Source organism: Hoplias malabaricus, chromosome 5, assembly GCF_029633855.1.
Source record: "Hoplias malabaricus isolate fHopMal1 chromosome 5, fHopMal1.hap1, whole genome shotgun sequence".
Classification (NCBI taxonomy): Eukaryota; Metazoa; Chordata; class Actinopteri; order Characiformes; family Erythrinidae; genus Hoplias; species Hoplias malabaricus.
In genome coordinates, this window is record NC_089804.1 from 26,167,193 (window position 1) to 26,189,545 (window position 22,353).

General features: G+C 39.2%; 1 protein-coding gene across 8 annotated transcripts in view; it reads right to left on the reverse strand.

Annotated features, from left to right (window-relative positions):
* Positions 1-1,254: 1,254 nt before the first annotated feature.
* Positions 1,255-22,353, reverse strand: part of LOC136696974 (transcription factor SOX-13-like) — a 32,160-nt gene continuing 11,061 nt past the window's right edge. For 5 of the 8 annotated variants that reach the window (XM_066671807.1, XM_066671806.1, XM_066671808.1 and 2 more), the window contains 13 exons: positions 17,618-17,840; positions 16,614-16,719; positions 15,917-16,003; positions 15,062-15,234; positions 14,518-14,586; positions 14,187-14,301; positions 11,876-11,952; positions 11,532-11,673; positions 9,119-9,228; positions 7,815-7,923; positions 7,248-7,415; positions 4,240-4,456; positions 1,255-4,045 (listed from right to left, as the gene is read on the reverse strand). In XM_066671807.1, coding sequence (XP_066527904.1) covers positions 3,805-4,045; positions 4,240-4,456; positions 7,248-7,415; positions 7,815-7,923; positions 9,119-9,228; positions 11,532-11,673; positions 11,876-11,952; positions 14,187-14,301; positions 14,518-14,586; positions 15,062-15,234; positions 15,917-16,003; positions 16,614-16,719; positions 17,618-17,839 — 1,836 coding nt within the window. In that variant the 5' untranslated portion in view covers position 17,840 and the 3' untranslated portion in view covers positions 1,255-3,804. The other 3 variants (XM_066671809.1, XM_066671805.1, XM_066671804.1) reach the window with 3 other exon arrangements.

Genomic DNA, 22,353 nt, shown 5'->3' on the forward strand with positions numbered 1-22,353 from the left:
CCACCTTGAACTCTTGCCTGTCTCTTCTGGCTGATGACCTCTATTCACTCTCCGCAGCTCGGAAAGCCGGTGGAAGTCCACTATTGAGGAAATCCTGAATAAAACACACAGACACACACTATAGCATCCTCAAAGCTAATGTTGTCACTTTTACAGTTGTTCTTATTACATTTGGGTTAAACTGAGTCTTAGATTGATTTAAATGACATGGGATTTATTTCATTAACATCCACATGGAATGTCTTTGATTGACTGGTAAGTACAGTACTGAGCAATATATATATATATATATATATATATAAAGTTATTACTGGTCTTTATAATATATCAGTAGTTTTTGTTTGGCTATTTTTTTTCTTCACCCTGTGATGCAATTTTCTCACAGAAGACTTTTTTGTGCTGTTTAATTGTGAATAAGTGATGAAAACACGTGCCTAGAGTAATTCTCTTTTTTTTTTTTTTTTTTTTTTGTCACAAGATATTAACTACAAAAAATAGACAGCAGGACTACTGAGATTTAACTCCTGCTGAGAACAACAGTAGTCCTACACACACCAACAGCAACATGTGCCCAATGATGGACCAGAGTACGATTAACAAAAACTGCAGCGACAGATGAGCTAGGTAAGTGAGATTAATACACTCTCACCCATCACCACCACATCAGGGTCACTGCAGCGCTGAGAAAAAGCCAACACCCTAATAATACCTGTTCTATAGTGGTCCTGACGACTGAAAAACAGTCAAAGGGGCTAAAAATAATACACACAGCAAGACTACAGACTGTAATTGTAGAAGTACAAAGTGTACCTCTATGGTCAGTGGAGTTAAGACCATGAATGTCGACCGCTCAGAACACGTGACATTTCCCCTGAAGGTGAAATAGTGAATATAAAAATGCCAAAGCCTGAAAATAAAGGTTATGTTCTCTCTAGTGGCTCTTCTTAGAACCATTCAGTCAAGCCAAAACCATTTAGGAACCATTTATTTATCACATGTAAAATGCCCTTAAGTGAAGTAACAGCACATGTGAGCTTCTGAATGAACTCTGATTATGTGAAGGTTTCAGATGTGGTAAGAAGGGGGGCACATTTACGTTACCACTTTCTACAGAGAAGGGCAGAAAACAGGGTAAACCACGGTATGTTTCATTTCCTTGAGATAATGTGAAAGCTATGAACTTTAGGCTTCAACACAGGCCATCTGCATACGAACATCTGAAATAAAAACCAGACAATCAAAGAGTACTGCAAAAGGAACACAACAATTTTATTTCTGCTTCAAAAACAAACCACAAAACATACAGGAAAAATGTACACCTTTAAATTATACACTTTTTTTTATAAACAAAATAAAGTCTATCTATATTTACAACAGCTGGTTTTCCAACAATAGACCAAATTCTATTTTTTTTTATTTATTTTTGTTTTATCTCGATTCTACAAGTAAGATAGAAACAGTATCCAGCCCCTTTTTGAAGTTATGTACAAGATTCCAGCATTTTTGTCTTTACTGCAATGCCAGCTGATGATAGTCCATTCTCTTATTATCTTTAGTTAATTTAAATTATTTTTAAAATCTCATCTCAGCTAAAATAAACAAAGAACAAAAAAAAGGCATTTAGTCAAGCTTTAGATCAGCTAGCTGCCCCCAAAACACGGGCACAGTCATGAATGATGAGGTGGAATGATAATTCAAACATGTTACATACTTAAACGCAAACTCACACTATATACACACACACAAAAAAGTCAGGACAAAGCTAGGGCAAAGCTTTTAATTATCTCCTTTAAAAAAAAAAAAAAAAAACAAGCTAATTTGTTTTGCATATGTACATTAGAGGGAACTTTGTGCTCTGAGCTGGGGGTTGTGGGCCTAGAATGATTCAGAGGTATGAGCGAAAAAGTGTTTTGCATGTACGTCTTCAGCACTGAAGATCGCATGAAGTGATAACAGACAAACGAGTAATGAGCCTTTATCAGTGCAGTACCCAGTCTCAACAGCAGGAGGAGCCATCCTCACGAGAGAGAGAGAGAGAGAGAGAGGGGGGGGGGGTAGCGTTTAAGCTTATACAGAACTCCTGCCTTGTCCATACAGTCCATACTAGCTTTATTTTCGGACGTTTCTGTCTACAGAAATTACTCTATTCAAAAAGTGGGCAATGTTTTAGAATATGCGATGTAAAATAAAATTAAAAAGAAGTTGAGCATTCAGTCCTTTGTGCTAATTTACAGCAGCTTTTCAGCGGACTTTAAATCAGATTATCGGGCCTCCAAAATACAGCATTTATACACATTCAAAATCCAATTTCTGACAGAAAATACAGACAAAATAAACATAGCACTTGGTGCTGCGAGGTGGATTTCTACCATGGCTATGCCACAGTCTCTAAAACCCCCACTAAGTCTTGATAAGAGGCGATGGAATAATATTTTCCCAACTGTAACCCTGCTTCATGATCATCAGCTCATTTCAAAATGGAGGTTCTGATTTTGTACTATGGTTTAATGAGGATAGGACTCTCAAGTTACTTTGACTAATATCGATATTATATCTATCAAATGAAAACACAAATCAATCAATGGTTTAGTAAAATGCTTGGAGAGTGACCAAAACAACACTGCTTGTGTGTGTGGACAGGAAGCCAGCGAAGATAAACACTGCATATTCAAATATAACCAGATCTGTGTGGACAGGGCCTCGGAAACTGATTCGCTTCAGCATTAAGCTTCCAGAATTCTGTAATTTGATTCCATGAGTCACTAGATTTTACAAAGCTTGAGCAAGCCCACAGACATTCACTCCCTTTCACTTCACAACCTGACAAAATTTGAATGTTTATCTTTCTGTTCTCCAGATGTGGAAAGTACCTTAACTCACTTTTAACAGGAACTAAGTTAAGGCAGGGGAAGTGTTTGCCGGAAAGCCTTGGTGACATTAACAATGGTAATAACATGGGTCCAGCACAGCAGTGCTTCAGTCAGACCAGTGCTTAAAGGGAAATTCCAGCAGATATTTAACATTAAATTATTAAGAGTATACCGAGTCTTCCAGAGCGTTTGTTGTGAAATATTCTGTTCTAGAGAAACTTATCAAGACAGAATTTTACATATTTACTGAGTCAGAGATTTTTTAGCAGTGATGTCTGGGACTGTACGTCCAAAGAATTTAAATATCATGTGAATATTATTATAAAAATTTTTTTAGCCTGAAGTATACCTTTGTATTAAAAAAAAAAAATTCACAAGGCAATAGTGAATATTCCCAAATTCCCAAAGTTCCCAAATAATACTTTTTTAATTTTCTACCATTTTACCAGTGTAAATGTTATATATAAAACCCAGAAGACCTGTGAATATTCATTGGATGGTCAGGCAGTAAATAAACTGACTATATATATGTGATGAACCCATCTGAACCCTTGGTTTTTCACCATCACTCTAAAGAAATCTGGATTGGTAAATTTTTCTACAACACGATTTCACAACAAAACCACTCTGAAAAGCTTCATTTACCTGTCAACAATTACATTATGCAGAATTACATGAATGTCTCAAATGATATGAGCAAGAGAATTATAAACACAGTAAAACCTAAACTTGATTTAACTGACCTCCCTGAACATCTTACGCTACTGCTGCAATAACTTGTCTATGTAAAGCCAGGTTTCACTCGTCTGTGATCTGACCCTCAAAATGAACCACTTCAAAAAGCATCTTTTTCCCCACAAACCCAAACACTTCCTCACAGCATGTACAGAAATTCTGCTCCCGCTCTCATTATCTCTCTTTCTTTCTCTATCTCTCAGTCAGTGAGAACCACCAGCTCTCCCTCGCTCCTCTCTCCTCCATCACTCTCCTCCCCCTCGCTGTAGGGCTGTTTGGCTCTGGTCTCTGGCTCGTCATGGACCCTGCTCTGGGGGGGCTCCATGGGCCGGGGCAGGTAGTGCTCCAGCAGTGCAGGGTGCAGGGGCAGGGCCATGGACACCGGGGTGCTGGGATACTGACTCTCCGCTGAGGCGTAGTGCAGCTGCTGCTCTGATTGGCTGAACAGCACAAGTCATATTTTAGTATAAAAGACTGACTAACCATCAATTTATTTCATTTATTTCTTAGGTGAAAAAACAGTAAACTGCTGTCCTGAACTACTCCAAATAAAAAATATCTTCATAAAAAGTAAAATACAGTTGTAACTGTAACTAAAATAAACCGAGGACATAACTACATCGGAGGAACTTACCTGGGTGGGTAAGAGGAGCGCTGTTCCTGCCTCCTGCTCTTCATCATGGCTTTGTACTCGCCCACTCTGAGCCGGCGGCCCTCCACGATGCAGGTGCGTTTGGGTCTGGGTTTGTACTTGTAATCCGGGTAGCGCTCCAGGTGTTGCCTGCTCAGTCGGGCCTGCTCCTCATAGTAAGGCTGCTTTTCCTGATTGGACATGGACTTCCAGCGTGAGCCTGAGGAGGGAAGCAGAGAGGCATAAGTGAGGCCAGGAGAAACTTAGGTTTAAAAACAACCCTAAATTTCCAACTATTTATAACTGAAAAAAATATATATAAATTGTGAAAAGGAATTCTTTTTTAAAACACATTCTACACAACATTACATTTTATTGATACAGACATTAATTAAGCTTTCTGTACACTGCAATAATTTTTCAAGTGTCACATGCCTAAGAATTTTATATTTATTTTAAATTTGTCACGTCTAGGAAAAGGACATTACAAGAAATTTTACTGTTTAAAAGTTTTTAAAAAAAGTCTCTCAACAGAAGCACTGTTCAAGATAATGGTGATGCGTTTAATATTATGAAAATGTGTTTCTACCATTTTAAAAACATAAAAATACAATTTTAAAAATACATCTATATAAAGTAATGTTTATATAATTCTTAAAAATCCACACTAATCTCGGTTCTGTATTTTCAAATTTCATTAAAACATTTATTAGTAAAGACACTGATTTCAAGAGGAAATCTACCTTCTAAGGAATAAAAAAAAGGTTTCAGGATGCTTCAGATTATGCATCTTATTCGCAAAGGCGAGTTAATGTAGAACACAATACTCTAGAAGAATGTAGCAGGGATTGCATACACAAAGACACAATGCATGCTTCAGGTCGGATGAAAAATGTGCTGGAGGCCAAGAGTGAAGATGATTGAGTGGATGATAGATAAGTAAAACAGTTCAAAGGAACTGTACAGAGCTCAGAGGCTCTGGGGCTGTGACTCAGACGGGCTGCGCAGGGAGGGTTGGGGTTCGAGGGCTGGCGTGAGTGTTTCAGCCACAGTACAATGGAATGGAATGTGAGTGTTTTGTCAGAGGAAGAGGGGGAGGAAGGCAGTAGGAGAACAGAGGGTGGCTCTGGGTGTTGTTTTCCTGTTGCCCAGGGAGCCAGGTGGCAGTTCATGCCCCAACTGCCCAATTCACAAGTTCTCAAATAAACTTTCTTCTTTTTTTCACCCCACCTGCCACTATGGCAGGTAAACTGCCACATCACACTTTGCTAGTCAAAGTTTAACCCTCCGTTTTCCAGTATTCTCCATTTTATCAGCATGAGGGTGAGGTCTACCTCAACCAGTAGTGATGCAGCATGCAGCAGGTCTGTGGAGACAGGGAAGGTCCTGGGGGTAGGGGGAGTGTTAACCATAAGACACACTACTAAGTGTGTTCTTCCCCTAACACTCGACTTTGAAACTAACAAATACGTTCAAGAAACTTCTGAGCTTTGAGCATGGTTTCATACAAATTACAACAGTTGTGTATGCAAAGTTTAGCTCACTGAGCTCTTTTGAAGCTTGAACAACCACAGCGATAGTAGCTTATTTGTGAGGGATACTGTGTCTCTTTGGTTTTTCTTACACTTTTCCGTCACACTGTGCCCAAAATAAATTCTAGGATTCTATATTTTGGTTAATGTTTCCGTGTAAAAATTTGATAAAACATAAAAAAATATATCTTCCTCCGCATTTAACCCATTCATGGCAGTGAACACACAAACACACAGAGCAGCAGGGAGCCACCCCCAGCACCCAGGAAGCAGCTGGGGTTTAGGAGCCTTGCTCAAGGGCACTTCAGCCATGGATTGAGGGAGGAAAGAGCACTGTTCTTTCATTCCCCTTGCCCCCAATTTTCCTGCTGTTTGTGGGAATCAAACTCTACATATTGCTGCCCCCAAAATGTGACATACATCCAGTTATTGTTGAAAAGTATTTTGTTAGATAACCATGCTTTTAACACAACATTATATTAAATTTGTAGACTGGGGAGGGATCTTAGACAGGCTCCACCCCCAGATTTTAGCTACTTCCTTAACTATTACAGCTTCTCTCGATATATTTCTGCAGACTGTATGTTCCTCATGACTGACCCACAAGTCTAGGTCAGGGCCCAACAGCAAAACGTGATGCCACAGGGAGTACAATGTTATGAAATAGTCAGGACTTTGGATTGTGACATTAAAGTTTAGTAATATTACAAAGGCTCTGATTAACATAAAGTAAAGTAAAACCTTATTCACCAAGGTGATGCATGACATGACCTGCCAAACCCTACAATTTACCGCCATTTGGCAGGTGGTGGGTGTCAATTTCAGATGCTGCCCATCCCCCATCCCCCAATACTCACACAGTGCCAGGGCAGCAGCAGGTGACACACTAAAATAGAGGACCATTTACACCCAGATAAAAAAAAAACAGCAGCAGGCAACAATGTGAGATGGGAGGTATGGGGAAAAAGAGAAAGAGAGAGAATGTACTGAGGAACAATGGGTCTGGCTCCACCAAGGGTGGAATTATAGAGATGAAGAGATGGAATGTGGCCAAAACAGGTGCTGAGGCAAATTTTTCTAGGGTTAATAGACGGTGAACAAAAGGAGCAAAAATGTTTGATACTTTGCCAATAGCATATAGTTTTCTGGTATTGTGTTTTATTGTGACAGAGTTCAACTGAAAACCCACTCATTTTCTTATCACCATTCCAATCTTTTTCCTGCTATCTCTTTATCTCATAGAAATAATCAGACCTTTATATATTTCAGAAAATAGATCAAGTCCTGTAAAGCATTGCCAGACTCACCAAGTATGTCACATGAACATTAAAGTTCATTTTTGCCTTTAAAAAGGTCAAACCATTTCCCATAATCAATGAGTGTGTGCTGAAATATACTCGACTTCCCTGACTAATCGCAGCCTTAGTAATATAAATCATTCATGGTTAAGACTTTCTCTTTCATATTGTTAATTCTCACCCAGGATTTTGCTGATGCTGGAGTTGTGCATGTCTGGAAAGGCCTGGAGAATGCGGCGGCGCTCGTCTTTGGCCCATACCATGAAAGCGTTCATGGGCCTCTTGATGTGGCCAGAAGAGGTGGTCCGGCTCTCGCTGTAGCCCCCACCTCCAGGTACTGTGATGTGCCCTAAGGAACACAATAACATAAAAGGGTGAGTCCTAGGTGCACGCTTGTAGAAGGTTTTGCTCATTCAAAGCCTCAAAGGGAGCCTTTAATTATCACCCTAACGTGTGCCATGAGTCCCCAGACAAATACAGGTTTACCCTTGGTCTAATAACGCTGTGCTGTTGTAGGATAACATTACACAGATGGTTGCCTAATGTGTTAGGGCAACCACCATATGACGCTCCAAGTGAAAATATATGTTAAGCCATATCCTGGTAATAATAATAATAATAATAATAATAAAAGGTCAATTGACTGATTTAAAAACAAATATTTGCACATATGAAATTTTAACATAGTTTACATGCAACATCTGTTATTTTTTTAAAAAGCCAAATAGGATCTCCTCCGGCACCATACCCTCAGAATCACTGCTAAGATGCTCCTCATTTGTTCGTAAGGATGGTCCATCTTCACTGCGGTCACCATGGGACATCCGCTCAACTCGGGACATCTCCTTATAGTCACTCTACAATTGCAAGTGGCCAAGAAATAATATTTAGACTTGAAAAGTGGGTGTAAATTAAAAGCTACATAAAGGACGTTATGCACACTAATAACTCTTGAACACACTGTCACACATGTACACACACACACACAAAACAAACAGAGCCCTTAGGAAAAATAATTAAATATAATATTATCAAAGCATCTCAAGAGAATAGTATGTTCTCTTCCTTCCAGAGACTTCTGCATATTTCAGTCAGCATGTCCACATTTTAAAGAGGCTTGAGAATGTTTAAACAGTGACAGGTAATAAAGCCAGATTTGAAAGGAATGTCTTACAGCCCACATAAATAACAAACGAAAGGGTAAATTATTGTCATATCTTCCTGTTGTCAAAATTGAAAGTAATGCATGAACAAAAGTATCTTGCTCTCAGGCGACAGGGCCCAATTATAAATTGCCAGGCCAAAAAAAAAAAAAAAACTAGAGGCTCAACACAGGGGAAAAAAAATCATATGTTCTTTGTGGTCAGGAACAGCTGTTCCTAATGGAGCTAATCATACACAGTCCCTTTTTAAAATGATAACATGGCCTAGTTTAAACATATATTCGACCTTGACCCCAACGTAATAGCCCACCATAGGCAGCCCATCCTGGGAGGTGTGCGTTCGTGAGAAAGGTGTTAACACATTCTTGTCTTCGGCCTCTCAGCATGATCAGTAGAGACAAACAAAGTTCCAGGTGTTACCAAGGAGTCTGAGTATGTGTGAATATGCATGCATGTGCCTGCTGACATCCATTTTCAGGGTAAAATATCCAGGAATTATTTGAACAACAGCAGAAAATATGACTAACCTACACCAACAAATGGCTCATATTTAATTACCCCATATGTTTGCATCAGATGTGAAAAAAGAATGTGTAGTTGTCACATGCTGCCAATAAGAACAACAAAGAAGCTGTTCAGGGACAATACATGGTGAAGAAAAAAAAAAGTGTTGCTGGAAATGTTCCAGTAAATAAAACATGGTCTTTGGCTTTTGACATTTCTGTAAGTGCATCTGAGCAATTAACTTTAATGTGTAGGATATATTATTGCACTAATTATTTTATATATATGTAACATGTAAGCTTTCTGCATCCTGACATTGTATAAAAATAACCCTGTGTCTAAGGGTGAGCGAAACAATGCTTGCCACTTTAAGATGCTGACTCACCAGCCTCGTGCTGCCATCCCTCTCTCGGCCCGTTGGACCCTGGCCTCCACGCAACAGCTGCTGGGCATCATGGATGGCTTGGGTAACAACGTCCCCCTCACCCAAAAAGCCTGGACGAAGAGGGGAGAGAGAGAGAGAGAGAAGGTCATTCCTCTCTTCCCTCCTTCCACCTAATACCTTAAGAACTTGGCTCGTTCTTTGAGAAGCACATGGTAGAAAATTGCCAAGCACATGGTCTTTTAACCCTCAGTAGTCTGGTGTTGTTATTGTCATTTTGCAATGTATTCATTCTATGTATGAATATATAATTACATATTTAGCCACATAGATAATTCCTGTATTTCCAGAACTGTCCATTTTGAGAGTACACTTGGCCTTTGGATCTTTAAAAAAAAACAAAAAAAAAAAAAAACTGTTTTTCTTTCCACAACACAAGATGTCCACATGACAATAACTATCAAATCAGAAAATCACATAATAATTATATTATCTGTATACAACAAAATGATATCCTCCTACGCAGATGTCGTAGAAAAATTGGCTCCTTCTTGCAACTGAAAATGCATATTCACTATGGGGTGGAACATGGGCAGTTAAACAAGTCTTCATTACAAAGTCCTACGGCAAACAAGGCATGCCCAAGGGGACAGTTGCACTTTCCTGTCAGGCTCTAGAGCAGGTTTTCTGGGGAGCTGACAACTGCTTCCTACAAAAGGCATGTGTTGCAGTGAGAGGAGAAGAGTTACTTCTCCAGGGGCCCAAGCACACTCCCTCTCTCCAACTTTCTAGAACCTGAGCCCACACCTCAAGGACTAAACACTTAAGATCAGCCACAGATGACACTTGGATAACCTCAAAGCTAATATCAGATGATGAGGAGATATTTTTTCCCCACTCACACACACACACACTCTCTCTCAAACATAAATACTTCTCATCTAGTAAGATCACACTAAGCATGGAATTTCGACGAGCCGTCACCTCCACCTCTCTGGGGTAAAAGGGCATGTGCTGATGGAGAGAGGAAGCGCAGGAGGACACAACAGAAGGAGAAACTCAATACTGATAATTCCTCATGTCAAAGTAGAACCTCTCTTAATAGCAATACAACAGACACAACAATCGACATCAATCAATGCCCTGATCAATATGTGATACAATAGTGAGGACCAGTAAGAGCAAGCGTATTGATTGTTTATGTGGACTGCTGCACTTCTGTTGAAAACGTGTTATCTTTCAGGACTGTGTGTGTGTAAGTGTGTACATCTCTCTCTCTCTCTCTCTCTCAGGATTTAATATTCAAAAACAGTTTAAGGAAACAGGCTTCAGCATTCTTCTGGGTAATCTGTCTGCTGCATCTACAGTTGTAGGCAAAAGTTTAAGCACTCTGGTGTCAAATTAAATGCCTTGTAAATTTTCTAAATAGCAAAATACATTGGCAGTAAAGGGAACAAATATGGTTAGTACACTTTTTGTGTACACTATTTATTGAGCCTAGGGGATTGCTAAGTGTTGCAAAAATAAAGCAAAACTTTTATTCTATTATTTAATTCTAAATATTCAGGGTGAGAAAATGGCCAAAATATTTTTTTCAACAAGAAAACAAGTGAAAGAAAGATCACAGTACTGCTGCGTTGCAAAGCAAATCTCAACACAGATCTTAGTCAAAAAACCTCATTTAAACGGGGTGGCCCGTTTTTGTATTCTTCTGAATTACCACTGACGATTATGAGAGTTTATTTAACTGCTGATTCATGCTTATAATAATAAAAAGCCAAAAGGGATGTCATTAAAAACCTTTATTCTTGAGTCACTTGTATGATTAAAGGGTAAGCCTCTAGAGTTTGGGTTGTTTTTAAACTTGTAAAATGCCACCAGCTTGATGGCTCCTGCCTTACGAGAAAACTTGTCACTGCTTTATTTCACTGTTTTACTCCAGTGTTAGGGAACTGAATAAGACTTCATTAAATTAGCCCTGGTCAAACATTCATGTGTCTCTCATCCTATCACCTGTGCTGTTAGCAAGTGTATAATCCTTATCATTAGGAGACTGTGATCCCTGGTGACCCCCCATCAGGGCCAGAACTCTTAAAGGGCAAAGGTGGGTTTCTGCACTTCAGGTCTGTACAAGGCAACCTTTATCCTCACTTAGACAAATTCTAGCTAAAGCAAACCTCTGTTAGCAAACACAATTTAATTGGCTTGTTAGCACTGTCCTCCAAGCGTGTTGAGCTGTCTAGTGATGTGACAGTACAGAAAGCATGCACTTATCTTCACTTGCACTGCTTTGTGTCATTGCATTATTTTGGGCATTGTCAGTTGTAACTGAAGGTCAAAAATCACAGATCAGGGTAACTTTTAAGCATGTAAAGAGCAATATTTACCGTAGCAGTGTGTGTGTGTTATCACCCACCTAAGTTAAGTGCAGGTCTGGGGGGACTGTGGGGGAGATCTCTGGGCCTGTAGCTGGACTGCAAGTGGGCCGAGGTCAGCTCTAGGGTCTGTGGGCTGGGAGTCTTGGGTTTTGCCGTGAGGTTCAGGGGCTGACTGCTCTCCTGTAGCAGAAATATTGGCTTTTAAAATAAAATCAAGGTGGCTTTTAACACTTTATATCCTTTAAAGCCCAAGCCTTTTAATACTATTAATAATCATACTGGTTTCATAGTAGTTTCTGAATTATAAGGCTAGGGTTTAAAAGGTTAAACACTTAATGCAGTGGACAGAGTGAGTGCTGGTGGAATGAATTTAAACTCTTACCTGCCGAAAAACTGTACCACTGGATCTTTTGACAGGGGTGGAGTGAGGGTTTGGGAGAAGCTGCATGGGATATTCCACTAAACATTGACAAGAGAATAAAGCAAATGAATACTTAGTCCTCAGACATATATAAGCACAGCAACATGGAGCAAATATTTAGCAAAGTGAGCCACAGAAATAGTACAACCCCCTAGAATGTGACACTGATATTTAATGTAGGATTTACACCTATAACATGTATTATTTACATTATTCTGAATTATCCCACTGATAATTCACTATTATTACAATTTGACTGGTGTTTAATCAGCAAAATACAAGCCCCAAGAAGGAAGGTAACAATAGAGGGAAAAAAGGACATTACTGTTTTAGCTGAGTCTCAATAATATCATTGCCACCTAGACACCATTAGCTCAGTGTATCTCTAGTGTCCGTAATACCAAGTCCCTCTATCCCAGGCTTCAACAGCACAAAACACAAGTCCTTCAAAAGCAAAGCATCGACCAGCAGCTACAGTTGCCCTATTGTGCTGTGTTTTATGAATACATCTTTAAAAATACAACAATGTGAATGTTCTGTCCATCAAGATGGGCAGTCTTTTTTTTTTTCCATTTGAAGGAACACACCGTTCTGAGCAGAACAGCGATGAATTGACAATGCCGTTCTTGGAAAAAGCGGGGCGGAGCACGACGAACCCATCAAGCTCCATCATGATCAATACATACTCCAAATGAAAGGAAAACCCTGAGTCTTTGGTAGGCGTTGTTCCGTGTGTATGCTGAGAAGTGTTTCAACTTGGCCGACCTCTAGACAAGCCTTTCTTGTTTGAATAAGCAAACCAAAAGCTGAACACTAGCACTGAAGCATTAATTTGCACAGTGACTATTTCCATTTAAAAATGAGACCTTGAGATGTATGTAGAGAAGAGAATAGAAAGGGAAATCGAAAATGCACTAAGGTCATAAGCTCAGAGAACAGTATTGGGTTTTTTCCCTGTTTTTTATTTTTTGTTTCCTAGGATGAAATGCCTGCAAACACCTGGGTGTTGTTTTTTTTTTTTATAATTCAAAAGGGTTTTGCATTGTGACACATTAACAAAAGACACAAACTGAAGTCAGTAACCTTTGCCCACAAGACTCCAGTATAAACAAACAACTTTAAAGGCATGAGAAATGTTAATATTTGAGGTCAGTCACTCAAATCTCTTAGGCAGAAAGCCATTTGATCAATGCGAGCCACTGAACCCGGTTCTTCTGCTAACTCAAAGTGTAAAAGCTAACAATTGCACAAAGAGGTGGTGAAGCACACTTTGACATGAACAGTATCAGGATGTAGGAACAGAGGTCATTTACTGAGTGATGGAAAGGAAAGAAATAAAGAAAGAAAAAAGTATATTTACAATACACTTAGCACTTTCCACCAAAAGAACTCTGGTTCTTGAACCGGTTCCGTTCCTGATTCTTGGAATCTTGGAATTCTTGGAAACTTTCCAGTGATCTAGCCTGCATTTCTACATGTTTAGAGGGGCATCAGGAATACATCATCAGCGGAGGGCTTTGCTGTGGCTGAATGCAGCGCCAGAGCCAAAGATAACTTTTAGAGTCAAGACAGGGTCGTTATTTTTTCTTTGTTTACCGTGGAGTCAGACCAGAGTGAGATATAATACGTATGTAAATGTTGCAAAGTTAATTTTTCTTACAAGCCGTCCTGCTGAGCTTGTGAACCAAGATTCGCGGCTGTGACCAATGCGCATGGTGTTGTGCCAAACAGCAGCAGAAACACACAAAAACGGAGCGTGTTCCTGTTTAATTTCCTATTATCTATTTATAAGGAAAGCTGTAAATGACCCCGTCCAGCTGTATTTGAAGCTCTGAGTTCTTTTTCAGTTACTGAACCTCAACCGCTCACGGACAACGCCACAGTTCGAGCTGAACCACCTAATCTTCTTTGGTTCGGTGGAAACGCACCAAACGGTTCTAAATTTAGTTCGCGTACTGGAACCTTGGAAAAGCGCTATGTGTACTGTATATAAGTGATCCCAATATTTTAGAGGATAAAATATTTCAGTAAACGGGAATACAGGCCAATTTTTATATTTTAATTTATTATTATCAAAAGTTAGTCGTCTCTTCTCAAAGGTCACACTTTATAAAATCTCCCTTAAAACAATGTAAATAATGTATCTCTGATGTTCTTGATTCTTTGTACAGTTGGTCATTTTCTCCAGCTGAATCTTGAAGTCAGAATTGGGGTGTTTTTGCAATGGATTTGAACATGTTTAAACTAGCATCTTGTGCTCTGACATACTGACCTGGCTTGCAGGGTATGGGCTGAAGAGGCAGTCCCATCTGAGCCTCAGCGGACACAGGCAGTGCCTGTGCGTTAGGGTGGAAGGCAGGAATCATAACATAGGGCAAATTCACCTGCTGATGCAAGGTTAAAAGAGCACATGGTCACTTCTAAACAGTTCTATATATGAGACAGTTAAGACTAAGAACTGAAGTATGATTATCCACTTATTAATTAATAAACAAAACAAGTTAATAAACAATGTACTTAAGAGAGCGAGGAATTCAAGTGCAATATATATATAAAATGAAAAGGGTTTTAAAGATTATAAGAGGCATTCTCACAGGTCTCACCTGGATCTGCTGCTGAAGGAGGTTGATCTTATGCTGCTGCTGTATTAGCTGCTGCTGCTGCTTGGCAATCTAGAAAAGCACATTGAAACATTATGATCTAGTGATCTGAAGAGGGCATTTGCTTGTCAGTCCAGGGTTAAAGGAGTTGTAGAGTGATTTAGTCTGAACTATAAAGATGAACCAAACCAACTGAAGGCACTTTCAATTCAAGACCAACAATGATTTCTTGATGGCAGAATCATCTTTGAAGTAGAAATGTTTAGGACATTCATTGACTTGTCAATTAAAAAAGTAATTTTTTTATGTTTTTTTGGGGGGGGCGGGGGGTGTGTGTGAAATAATTTGTTGCACAGATGGATCTTTAAGTGATGGTAGTGCTGTGAGAGTGGTGGAGAAGAAACTGCCAAAGGCATGATTTGATAAGTTGACTCACTAAACTCATAAAAATAATCATTAATTGCACCCCTTTCGGCTACTCTCTCTTCAATCGCTCCTCTCACCCGAGTCCTCCCTTTCACCGAAAGGCTCTGAAAGTTTCCTTCACCTGTTCTTGCTGTTGCCGTGCCAGCTCCATCTGCTGCTGCTGTTTCTCCAGCAGCAGAGCAGCCATGTTCCTCTGCTCTGAGTGCGCTCCCAGCAACTGCTCCCTCAGCCCGGACAACTGGTTAATCATCAGCAACAGCTGCAGCTCCTTCTCAGCCAGGCTCTCTGGAGTGCCTACACACACACACACACACACACACACACACACAGGTGGTCAATCCACAGGGCTGGATTCAGCATGAAATGAAGAATGCCCAACAAAGTGATGAATGACTTTGGTTGTAATATAAAAAGCCTCTTTGCTTTGTTGGTTCACTATAACTCAACATTTTGAGGAATCATTCATCAGACGTGATTATTTGTAGGAGTATTACCAATCTTGAAAATAATGAGCACTAATTTCATTGCCTCAGCACTAAACTTTCTGGTGTTTGAATCACTTTTGGTTAAAAAAACCCAAGCAAATTAAAGCCAGAATTAAAATAAGCAAATGACATTTGGACCTCTGGGTACATGCAAAATTATAGAAATTTGATTATTCTATAAAATATTCATACCATTGAAAGGTTCAGTGTGGGATTTGCAGTAAATTTATGGTCACGCCTAGAACTGAACTACAGACATTAATAGCCCATGTTTCGTAGTGTTCTATGGTGCACTCCGCTAAAGTCATGGAACATCCCATTTATATTTGATCATCTACCATCATAATGTACTTGTAGCATAACTGACAAAAAAAATCCGGTTTTATATGAAGACCAAGTCTCGCCAGTTTTTTGATCTGTAATCTATTACCAAAACAAGTCAGAACGTGATATGACACATCCTTCACATTGTACGTAGGAGTAAACCTCACCTTTAACATTGGCAGGGCCTTGTAATCCCTTCCCTAAAATCTTCTCTCTCCAGTCTGCATTCAGGAGCTTCTCGATGGTAGGCAACACTGACCACACAAACCACAAAATAACAGCCTTTAAAAATCAGGCTAAATATTTACTCTTCAATATCAAAGTTTGTGCAACAGTTGCTCTATAGCTTTCCAATGAAAATGGCCTTCAACTTGACCCTTCTTATACAATTAGAAAAGGAATGAATACAACAATTCAATGGTGAGCAAGAAAAAGGAAGGCTGTTTAAAAAAAAAAAAAAGAGAGAGAAAGAATATCAAAGAGTCAAGAATTTTGTGTTCCTTGCTTCAAAGATGATGGGCTATTCACCATGACCTTCAAACATTTTGTACAGACCTGAGTCAATGAAAAAGCTTTGCAAAACTAAAACAAACGGAAATATGGACCTTTTTAATCATCCTTTAGATTGAACTTAGCGCGTACTGCCTCTCAACCTGCCACTGACAAACAAACCACTTGATTCCATGAATGTCTTCGAGCTAAGAGAGACAATGGGCTTCCATTGTAACTCCAAACGTCTCTTGAAAGTCTCATGTCTCTGCAGCAGATGGCCTTGGTTCATTTTGGTTGAAATAATGCAATTTTTAAGTTATGAAATTAGCAGTTCATAAAGACTTGTCTTTAATTCTTAAAAGCATTACTCACCTTCACTAACATTGGGCTGGGCTTCAGGCTTTCCCTGGGCCCTGTTGGCTCCATCCTGGCTGGAAGGACTGAGTGCATGCGATCGCTCTTTATTGGGAGAATTTGCCTGTGTACAAAACATATAGAAAGATATAGTGCAAATTCTCACATGCTTTATATGCTCATCACAGTCAAGTTATATTTTCACCGATGTAATACACTGATGTTGTATTATTATGGAGAGAATCTGACACCACTTTGTCATATGTATTTTATTTTTATGATTTAAAGGAACTGCAGGTTATTCACTGCTTTCCAAATATCGTACATATTAGTTAAAGTTTTCGTTTATGCACAATTCTCAACGCAGTTTCAATATCTCACTGTATTGGATATGGTGCCTGAATTTCATTTTATTGGATATGGTGCCTGAAAATGCATTGTCTCATTGGGATAGACAGGTTAAGAACTTCAAAACAGTTGTTAACCATCAGTGTATGCCATCTGTGCATGTGGTAAATTCATGTTTACTGTCAGCATACTTAAATATGGTTGGATTGTACTAACTAATTAAATCCAAACATGCAAATCCACTGAAGCTAAGCCGGTTTGGGTTCGGCCAGTACTTTAATTGGAGACCTATAACTGCAAGTGGTGTTCATAGGGCTAACAGATGATTCTGGCTCTGTGGTCTGTGTGGATCCCAAAGTCTGTGGGCTGGACAGGGTCACTGCACTATATAAAAATGGTGCCATCTTTCACACAAAAGGACCTGACTGTCTGAGGACACTAAAGTTCTCTGGGCAATTACAAACATGTACAATGGAGATTGGCTGGTTACCTAAAGTCCTAAACTCCTGTCTACCACACAGCTTACACATATTGTTCAAGATTGTCCTCTGGAATATCCTAGTTATTTCGAGTGTTAATGATGCATAAGGGCAGCTGCACTTAAGGTATATGACTTAACAGCCCTTTAAATGTTTTATTAAGGTAAAATGCTTTCCCAGAAACAACAGCCTTACCAAAGGGGAGTGAGAACTGAGGGGTGTCATCTTTTCACCATCAACACGTTCAGTCAGTTGCCGTGCTGACCAGTCACACGAGGGCGAAGCCTGCTGCGATTCATGTTCTCTGACTCCACCGCAATCTCCTGACTCCTCCTCCTCCAGCTTGACACCAACGCCTACCATGGTCACATTACCGTTGGCATGGGGATGTAGCGCAGGAGGGCTGGGATCACACATTCTGTGAAAACACAACATTACAAAATTTTGAATATCCTAGTAATTAGACAAACTAGACATATCAGAGTGGCATAAAAAGACTATGAAGAAAAATTAGCCATTAATTGTAGTTATAATTGTGCTGATAACTGGTCAGATGGCAAATTAACTAGAACAACTGAAAGCAGCCTTAATCCTGAGTGGGGAAGGGACAAAATATTATAATAAATGGTATAAATGTGCGGGCGTGACCATCGCTTGAAAACAGTAAGTCTTTACAGCAAAGGCACAGACTCAAAGTCCCGACAGTTTTTGCTGGTTACCAGAGCAGCCATGGCTTTCCTAACTAGACTGAACTACACTGAAGAGCTACTGTAAACATTGAGATATTAGAACAGCAAACTCAGTATTTATCTGCTCATTCACCCATTTTCAAACACGGAATTTAACTACAGTGCTTGCTAACCAAAAGATAGTGTGACAGAGACCTTGTTAAAACAAATATTAACAATGGCTTTGCTTTTGACAGCTAAAAGGTAAAATATTTTATTATGACTCCCAACTAAGATATGCAGCCAGGCTACCACTGCAGTAATACAAGAGTTACAGCCAGTATTTTGTAGTTATTGCTCCACAGGTTGGTCACAACAGATACTAAACATATAGTTTCATGCATCCCTGCAAGTCCTAGATCTATCATATTGGCTAATTCTCCTCAATAGATAAATAACAGAGCATAATATTTTTCTCTCAGTTATTTAATGACACTGTAGGTCAAGATTACGTAGAAATACAGAATAATCAAAAGGGTTCACAAACGTTTAACCACTATGGTAGCTATGAGAATTTGGAAAGTAATGACCATAATACTTTGTAAGAGGCATGTAACAACACAATATTCAACAACAAAAAGTATTTTTTTATTATTATGTTTTAAATTAAAATCTGTTCACAATCTTAGAAAACTAATTTGTGAACATGTTGTTATGAATAGTGAGAAGAGTGTAACATATATGCCTGATATGTTACACCATTTATAAAGTAACATGGTACAGATGGATCATTAGATTTTAAGGTATTAAAGATGGTAGACAGTAAATGGTTCCTGTTGGGACATCAAGATTTAAAAAAATAAATAAATAAATAAAAAATAAAAACTCTAACAGGGGCATTCCAGTGCTGAAACCCTGGCTTTCTAAGAGTGAAGTGAGGCCAACAGCTGACTGCTTTGCATGAGTAACAGTAGGCCTTTGTGGGTACCAGCATAGGCCACCCCATTCAACTGCTTTTCAACAAAGCCCAGAATAAGGTAGCACTTCTTTAGGAACTCCAGAAACTCTGGCGCACGCTGTGCTGGAAGAAGAGTATATTTGATTGTGTGTGTGTGTGTACTTCTCAAGGACTCAAGTATATCAACACTGGGGCAGAAGACAGATGGAAGACTCAAGTTCCACCTAGAACTCGTCTCAAGTAGCCAGCCAAGCTCAACTGCGATGAAGGACAAGGGGGGAGACACAAGGAGGGATGGACTGAGATAGAAAAAAAAAAAAACTGAGATTTCTGAAGTGCCTGAACTAGTGCTGCTCTTTCACTTTTCTAAAGAAATAGGAGCCATACACACCATAATAATTGAGCAAAAGCAAAATACCATATACAAAACACACAATGTGCCTGTGTAGTATATATATGTGGGTATATACATAAAAAGAAGGTTTTGTTGTCTACTGGGAACAAAGGAAGCTCAAACAATGGGAAGGAGATGGACAAAAGCAATAGGCTGCGGAGAACGCAGCAGGGTAACAATGCAGCCAGAATGTGCCGATGGGCCACGACAGGAGAAAAAAATAATAAATAAATAAAAATGCGGAAGACTCACAGTGCTGCCAAAAGCACAATGACTCCAGTGCACTTTTATTTATTTATTTTTTTATTATTTTTTTTTCTTTTTTTTTTAAATCAACTCAGCCAACACAAAAGTTACCTATGAGTTTACTCTGCAACGGGTTTAGGCAGTAACTCCTAAACAGAGTAGCAAGGCTGGGAGAAAGTAAGGAGGCACTTTAGCTGTACTTTTCTGAAGTCCATTCAGCGCTCAAACCTAAGACCATACAGTTAATTGTCATATTACCACTGAACTGAACAGGAAGCTGCAAAACATTTAAAAATTATTTTGAAATGCTTATAGAAAATTGTAATAAAAGAGTATGTGACCAACGTCTTCTAGAGGAAACGAAACCCCACCAAAAAAACATTTAAAATAGTGACACAATCTAATTCCAGATAAGTCAAGTATAGATAACTGAGATCAGGAGGGACTACCAAAAAAGTCTCACTGTAGTTTTATGCAACTTTTTTTAACCATGGGCTCGTTATTCAGTAAATAATACCTAGAATATTATTAGTAACCACTATGAATTTTTCATTAGTACAAAACTAATAAATAGTGAACATATCACCATTAATATAAGTGTAACCCCCCAAATGTAAACTTAAGAGGTGACATTACATAACTCACATTAACTTTCAAAGGCATCAACTTTCATTATATCGTCTCCAATTAAAACTTATATTTACAAACATGTATTGTTTTTCTGTACTTATCAAACTACATTTTTATTAGCTATTGCATTTTTTGGAAAAGTTGTCTAGCTTAAGGTTTGAACAATTCATTCAATTTCAGGATTTATTATGTCTTCTATTGCAACGTTATATGGTCTTCTCTGCCATTTGAGTGTTTTGTACAGCTCTGTGCTACATTCTTTGTAGTACTTCATTCTTCTCTGTACTATATTCTTGAATTTTTTTTTTTCAGCTTCCTTGTGTCCTTGATATTTAAACATGCATAAGACATAGGACCTTCATATTCAAAGGATTTTACACACTGGTCTGCAATACTGAAAACATAGTCTATATTTCTTTGCCTTCTGGACTCAGTGTATATACTGTATGTAACACCCGCTTTTTTTAACCGTTAGATCCATGGCAGCTGGTGTTTCTCAAATAGTGTCAGAAACAAAGGTTTTGATATGACCAGACAATATAAAGTGGACATTCCAAAAGATATTTAAACTTCATAAGATTAACATAAACAGCATTGCAGAAGGCGGCTCAGGACACAATTGCCAGGTCCGACCAAAAGGACACTGCAGGAAGCCACTTGGCCACCTCTTCTTGGTCTGGAACAGAAAAGTACATACACGGGACACCACCATTAAGTTTCCATTGCTATGCAGTTAAAGCTATTCCTAGTTCTCTTCCAGTCATGGGAAGCTAAGGTCCTCCACCAGGTGCAGGGAGCGTGGACTTATCGGCTCATTCCGAGTGCACTTGCAGCTAAAGAGGCATGCTGGGTATTTATTTGGGGACTTAAGCTGTTGAAAAGTCAGAACAATGAAGCTGCAATTGGAAGCGAGAAAGAGCAGGGGCATAAGAGTGAGAGAGTGTGTTACTGAAGGATAATGCTCTTTTCAAGGTCCCACTCAACACAAGCTGCTTTAAGTGCAAAGTGGCACTTGCAACAGGTGGACAGTCCAGTTCCCAAAGTCTGGGAGATATGAAATTACAATATGTCAACTGACAGTTTTGTAGATGCGGGGGAGGGGGGGGATATTACCACACACAGAGTTACCATTTCATCATATAGATTTATAATAGCCTGATGCACTAATTTTGTAGTCTTCATGGATAAAGTGGAATCTGTGTACATGATACAATCACAAAAGTGGTCCTGGTTCCTGACAATGCCTAGTGTGAACAGACTTACTAATAAAAATATATGTTGTTGTTGTTAGGAAGACTTTATTTCACCTTGGACCAAACTACGTCAATATGCAATCAAGCATGAACAAGTAATCCAAAATATCTTATTTCAATCTGAACACTTAACTGTTTCCAACAATGAAGAGTCACATGGCTGTGAAAACAGTCTTGCAGAAGGACAAGGCAACTGCTGCCTGAAAACATGCCATCTGAGAACATCGAACATGAGATGAGCTGATTTCAGTGTCTTACCTGTTGCTGGGATGAGGAGCCATTTCTCTTTTTTACGTACACTAGAACAGCAAGGAGAAGCACTTTACAAAGCGTGATAACATCAGAATCAGTGACTGAGTGCAGCTCACCTGAAGCACCTCTGAAATCGAAGCCTTCCCATGGCCAAGAAGTGCAAGATAGAGAAAGAGAGAGAACACCTCAAGTTGCCAAACAAGTTGTAACGCGTTAACATAACATTCTGCCCCTGGCGTTTCCAATGCAAATGCTTTTCTTTTTTTCCCCCCTCATTAATTTCCTCATTAGGAGATGTTTAGTTTTTCCCAACATAGGAAAAAAAAGCACAGTATCTTGAGAGGCATCAAGAGTTCTTCAAGGAAATGCCTTTAGGAGCTTGAGGAGAAGTTGATGTCCAACATCAATGGTGAGACAAACAGAGAAGTTGTAATAACATGAAATAACATAAGACCAGTTTGAACTTGCACAGTGAGCAGCAAGACAGGACATTCTCTTTTTTCTCTAATACAAGGGTACAAGAAACATTA